Below are 5,839 nucleotides of genomic sequence, written 5' to 3' on the forward strand. Positions count from 1 at the left end.
CTCAGTTCGAAGCGGGCCGGGAGCCACAGAGGTTAAAACCAGCGGTTCCCCGGCTTCCCGCCTCCCTGAAACGTCCACCGCGCTCGCCATGGGCAGCCGCGATCACCTGTTCAAAGTGCTGGTGGTGGGGGACGCCGCGGTGGGCAAGACGTCCCTGGTGCAGAGGTACTCCCAGGACAGCTTCAGCAAACACTACAAGTCCACGGTGGGAGGTGAGCCGTCCAGGGGGGCGGGGAGGGCCCACCCGGGGCCGGGACCGCGGGCTCCCGTTGGGGCCTCCAGCGGGGTGGGAGCTGGGGATCTCGTGTCGTTGGGTCCTTCCTCGGGTCAGGAAGTAGGTGTCTGGGATCCTGCAGCGGTTCTCAACCTGTGGGTCGCGACCCCTTTGGCGGTCGCACGACCCTTTCACAGGGGTCTCCTAAGACCATCCTGCATATCAGATATTTACATGACGATTCATAACCGTAGCCACATTACAGTGATGAAGTAGCAACGAAAATAATTTGATGGTTGGGTCACAACATGAGGAACTGTATTTAAAGGGCCAGAAGGTTGAGAACCACTGTTAGAGGGATTAAGGGCTGAGTGTTTGATTGGCATGCCTGTTCGGGGTTCCCCCCCCGCCAGGTTTTCCTAACCTGAGCTGACTGCCTGGAAAGAAATGGGGCGAAGGTGTGAAGATGAGACGTGGGGAGGGGAGGGGAGAAAATGAGCAATTGCTGCGTCCACGAGGGAACTCTGTGCTCAGGTCTCTTCCTGCGGGCAGCCGGCCAAGCGGTCAGGGGCAGGTCTCCGAGCCCAGCAGAGGCAGCTGAGACCCCCGCAGGGCCTGTGAGGGGTCCTGCCTCTCACGGGCGGTCCAGGCAGCTATTGCACGAGCAGAAAAGCATTGACCCCAGCCTAGCTTTGTTTGGGGGATGCCTGCGGGGGAGAGTCCGGAGGCCACGCAATCAGGCGCTTATCAGGGCAGATGAGCTATGTGTTTGTTGTCCATTGATTGCTTAAAGAAAGGCAGCCTAGCCCTAACTGGTTTGGCTCAGTGGATAGAGTGTCGGTGTGTGGACTGAAAGGTCCCAGGTTTGATTCCGGTCAAGGGCATGTACCTTGGTTGTGGGCACATCCCCAATAGGGGGTGTGCAGGAGGCAGCTGATCATTGATGTTTCTATCTCTCTATCCCTCTCTCTTCCTCTCTGTAAAAAATCAATAAAATATATTTAAAAAGAAAGGCAACTTAGGAATTCTTCAAGGATCTAAAATATACCACTTCTTGACCTATTTCCCCACCCCTTTTACTCTCAACCTGGGTTGTGGAGAAAGGAAGAGGACACCCTAAGAGTTAATTCATTTCTTTCGAGGTGTGATCTTTGGACTGGTTTTTCAGGAGTAGAAATGCCTTTTTGTTAAATAGAAGGTGCTTAGCTGGGCAGAGCTGGTGAAGTGGAGAGGAACAAACATTTATTTATCTCCATTAAAAAAAAAAAACTACACACGTTTTTGACACACACCCTTCCTCCTCCTTCTCCCGCTGGGCGCCCTCATCCCCTCCCCAACACGCCCTATCCCACCCACCCACGCTCCCCTCCCCCTGCACATCTGGGGGAAGGGTGTGCGAAGGGAACCCGGGGAAACCCTGCCCCTTCCCTACTCACACCCCACCCCACCCAGTGCCTCCTCGAGACACGCCTGGGAAGGGATTGAAGGGTGTGAATTTTCTCTCAAGTGGTTTGGGGACCTGGATCTTGGGCTGGAGAGGGTTCCGAGATGGGGAGGTTGGGGGGGAGGGAAAGTGAGGGGAGGGGCAGTGGAAGAAAAAATCACGTTTTAGAAAAAAACACGTTTTTTAAAGGAAAAAAAATTTACGCCAATGTAAATTTTGAAAATGTGTGCTGGTATTCATTATGGAATTTTAAAATGTTAACAAGCATTTAAATATGCTTTTATTGATTTCAGAGAGAGAAGGAGAGGGATAGAAACATCAATGATGAGACAGAATTAGAAATTATCTTGGGCAGGAATGGGATAGAGTGACAAGGTCCCAGAAGGTTACTAGGAAGAATATGGTTGCAATGAGAGAGAATCATTGATCAGCTGCCTCCTGCACGCCCCCTACTGGGGAATCAAGCTAGCAACCCAGGCATGTGCCTTGACCGGGAATCTAACCATGACCTCCTGGTTCATGGGTGGATGCTCAACCACTGAGCCACACTGTCGGAGCTATGCATTGTCTTCTTTCTAGGAATCCTCTGGAACCTTGTCATTCTATCCCATTCTTGCCCAAGATAATTCCTACAGCCTTATGGAAGATGTAGAATTCCCCAGAGTGTGTTTGCATCATAATACCATTGGACTAGGAGCCAAGAGTGAAATTGAATGTGAAAGAGGCAAAAGCCACCACACTTACTTCATTTCCCCTTTGCCCCCTATCATCCCTTCTCTGAGAAAACTCCCTAAGTCTCCCAGAAGCTGTTTAACCTGAGATTAGTAATTGTTTTCATAATTACTCCCACCCTCCTAGTTCCAGCCTCGGAGACAAATAGTATCCAATGAATTGGTTTGACAAGAGAGTAAAAGCTAAAGACTCCCTTCTGAGAGTATGCATGAGCTCTTCCATACGTAATGCCTGAGTGTGGGCTCATCTCAGCTCACTGAGGGCTTAAAAATTACATGAATGAATAAGTAAATAAATAAATAGGAGTTGTGTCTCCCTCGTGTTGAAACTGCAGATTTGATCCGAGGTTTTCTGTGGATTGTTTAAAGGTACATTTTATTCAACTCCATTACACGTATATTTTCAGTGGATTTCGCTCTGAAAGTTCTCCAGTGGTCTGACTCCGAGATGGTGAGGCTGCAGCTGTGGGACATTGCAGGTAGGTTGGGAAGACTGAATAGGAACAAAGGGAGAAGTTTTGGGGTAACCAGCCAGCTCCCAGAGAAAAAGCGGGGGCAGGAAAACCAGGAGTGTGTTCCCGAAGCTGGGACGATGGAGCTGCGCGGAGGGTGCACGAGCTGAATAGACACAGGACTTTTGTAGATGTTTCTGCCCATGTCCTGCCCTGTAAATGTCAAGCAGCCTCTGTGGGGAGGGGCTGGCAAGGCAGTGGATGGTCCAGGCCACAGGTGGATGCTCCCACAGAATGGGGGAGGGTGCTCGTTCCAGCTGATCTTGGTGAGAAACAAGATGCTCGGAAAACAGAGACAATAATGATAGCTAACCCTTGTTATGTGTCAGGCACTTTTCTAAACATTTTTTTTATTCACTGACTCATGAATCCTGGCAATGACCCTATGATAAAGCTACTGCTCTGCTTCTGTCCCCACTTTTCAGATGGGAAATACTTAGCCTTGAAAGCTTGACTTGCCCAAAGTCACAGAGATAGTCAGTGACAGAGCAGGGATTTGGACTTGGGCGATCTGGGTACAGAATCTGGACTCAACCACCGTGCATACTGCCTTCTCTCCCGCAACGAAGGCAGAAAGGACAGGATGTAAGAGGGGGTTTCTGGGACTGGCTCTCAGGATCACCTTCCAGGGGCCTCTCCTCTCCTCTCCTCCCAGGGCAGGAGCGCTTCACATCTATGACACGACTGTACTATCGAGATGCCTCTGCCTGTGTCATTATGTTTGATGTTACCAATGCCACTACCTTCAGCAACAGCCAGAGATGGAAACAGGACCTGGACAGCAAGCTCACGCTGCCCAATGGAGAGCCTGTGCCCTGCCTGCTCTTGGCCAATAAGGTACATGGTCAATGTAGGAAAATGGTTCCTGGCCTCAATCGGTGGTGAGAGGGCAAGCTATCTAAAATGCTCTTCCAGCCCTGACTGGTTTGGCTCAGTGGATAGAGCATCGGCCTATAGACTGAAGGGTTCTGGCTTCGATTCCGATCAAGGGCACATGCCGGGATTGTGGGCTCGGTCCCCAGTGGGGGCGCGCAGGAGGCAGCCAATCAATGATTCTCATCATTGATGTTTCTGTCTCTCTCTCCCCCTCCCTTCAACTTTGAAATCAATAAAAATATTTTTTTTAAATAAAATAAGCCCTGGCTGGTTTGGCTCAGTGGATAGAGCATTGGCCTGTGGACTGAAGGGTCCCAGGTTCAATTACGGTCAAGGGCATGTACCTTGGTTGCGGGCACATCCCCCAGTAGGGAGTGTGCAGGAGGCAACTGATCGATGTTTCTCTCTCATCAGTGTTTCTAACTCTCTATCCCTCTACCTCTCCCTTCCTCTCTATAAAAAAAAAAAATCAATAAAATATATTTTTAAAAATAAAATAAAATGCTCTTCCATTCTTGTGATCCACGTTCCCTTCTCAAGTTGGCAAAATCATCTCCAGCTCCTTTCAAGGGATATTGAGACTTTCTCGGGGAAGAACGTTGAATGTAGATTTTAGTTGCTGCTGTTCTTCGCCATTGGTGGAAAGGTTTTAAATCCACAGGTATCTGAGCTGTGTCCCTAATCCCAGGAAGGTTATGGTGTCGCCTTTTATTTATTCTCTTTGCCAGTGTGATCTGTCCCCTTGGGCCGTGAGCCGAGACCAGGTTGACCGTTTCAGTAAGGAGAACGGTTTCACGGGTTGGACAGAAACATCCGTCAAGGAGAACAAAAATGTTAATGAGGCCATGAGGTGAGTAGCTTATGGGCACACAGATGTACCTATCTTCTACTGTAGCCCATTATACCTTCTTTTCTTTTTTTAAATCAAGAGCATATTCTTGATTTATATTTATACTCTCAGAACCTCGAACAGTGCCTGACAAACAGCAGGTCTTAATAAATGTTTCTTGAACAGAATTCTGTTTCTTGACAGCAAAAGTAATTCTGGGTTCATCTTCTGAAATACCAAACTGGAGATCTTACCCCATCTTTTGATCACTAAACCTCACAGTGGGATTCTGGCAGGTACTTAGAAACGAAGTTTTGTTCCAGAAACCTCCAGTACAAATCAACTAGACACTGAAATAACACAGATCAGGATTCAGCTTGCTTCTGTGTTCCAAACAAAAGATAAGCTCTTCCTTTTCAGACAAATAAACCACATTAAATTTACTATGTTATGGTATCAATCACAAATACTGGGTGGATGGCCAAAAAGAAACATGTAGCTCTTGTTTATTTAATCTGTCCACTCTGCACAGATTTCTGATAAAATTAAATAGATTTTTTTTAATTAAATAGATTTAATAGATGTACCCATCTTCCACTGCAGCCCATTGTACCTTTTTTCTTGCTTCTGAGCAAATAAGAACAGACTGGGCCACTTGAATGCCAGCTTCTGAAGTCAGAGATGCTCTCCTCTCTCCTGAGATAACTGGGGACAAACCTGGTGGGTTTATTGAACGCCATCTGGCGTTAAGACAGACAATGTCTGCTGTTTCCCCCTTTCCTCAGTTCAGCTTTTCAGGCTTATTTTTTATTTGTTTTTTTAGAGTCCTCGTTGAAAAGATGATGAGCAATTCCAAAGAGGATATGTCTCTGTCCACCCAAGGGGACTACATCAACCTACAAGCCAAGCCTTCCTATACGTGGGGCTGCTGCTAGTCGTGTTACGCCTGTTTTCCCTCTGGGTTCTAATTCCTCCCCTTTGGTTGCCCACCCAGCAGTTATATTCAGTACATTTGAACTGTCTCCTGCTGACTGTCCAGTAAGAAGGGCCCTCATCACTAAGAAAAGACACCTGGGACCTATGTGCATTTCTGCATCTCCTGAAATTTGGTTCCCACTTGCTGCTGACTCATGTGGTCCAGTTAGTGCCTTCCCACTCTTCCCCTTTATATTGAATTTATTAGGGTGACACTGGTTATCAAAATTATATAGGTATCATGTGTACAATTCTACA

General features: G+C 47.8%; 1 protein-coding gene across 1 annotated transcript; it reads left to right on the forward strand.

Moving 5' to 3' along the window:
* Positions 1-6: 6 nt before the first annotated feature.
* RAB29 (RAB29, member RAS oncogene family) lies at positions 7-5,833 on the forward strand. Its single transcript, XM_006754398.2, has 5 exons — positions 7-212; positions 2,797-2,868; positions 3,557-3,738; positions 4,506-4,627; positions 5,430-5,833. Exons 1-5 carry the CDS (start codon positions 89-91, stop codon positions 5,539-5,541), a joined length of 612 nt encoding a protein of 203 aa, XP_006754461.1. The 5' UTR covers positions 7-88; the 3' UTR covers positions 5,542-5,833.
* Positions 5,834-5,839: the final 6 nt, after the last annotated feature.

This window comes from Myotis davidii, unplaced genomic scaffold, assembly GCF_000327345.1.
Source record: "Myotis davidii unplaced genomic scaffold, ASM32734v1 scaffold710, whole genome shotgun sequence".
Taxonomy (NCBI): domain Eukaryota; kingdom Metazoa; phylum Chordata; class Mammalia; order Chiroptera; family Vespertilionidae; genus Myotis; species Myotis davidii.

Excerpts from the sequence above, each read along its gene's own strand:
- RAB29 (XM_006754398.2), top strand. The coding sequence starts at position 89 with ATGGGCAGCCGCGATCACCTGTTCAAAGTGCTGGTGGTGGGGGACGCC. Across the intron at positions 2,869-3,556 it reads GCAGCTGTGGGACATTGCAG|GGCAGGAGCGCTTCACATCT; the intron begins GTAGGTTGGGAA and ends CTCTCCTCCCAG. Across the intron at positions 3,739-4,505 it reads GCCTGCTCTTGGCCAATAAG|TGTGATCTGTCCCCTTGGGC; the intron begins GTACATGGTCAA and ends TCTCTTTGCCAG.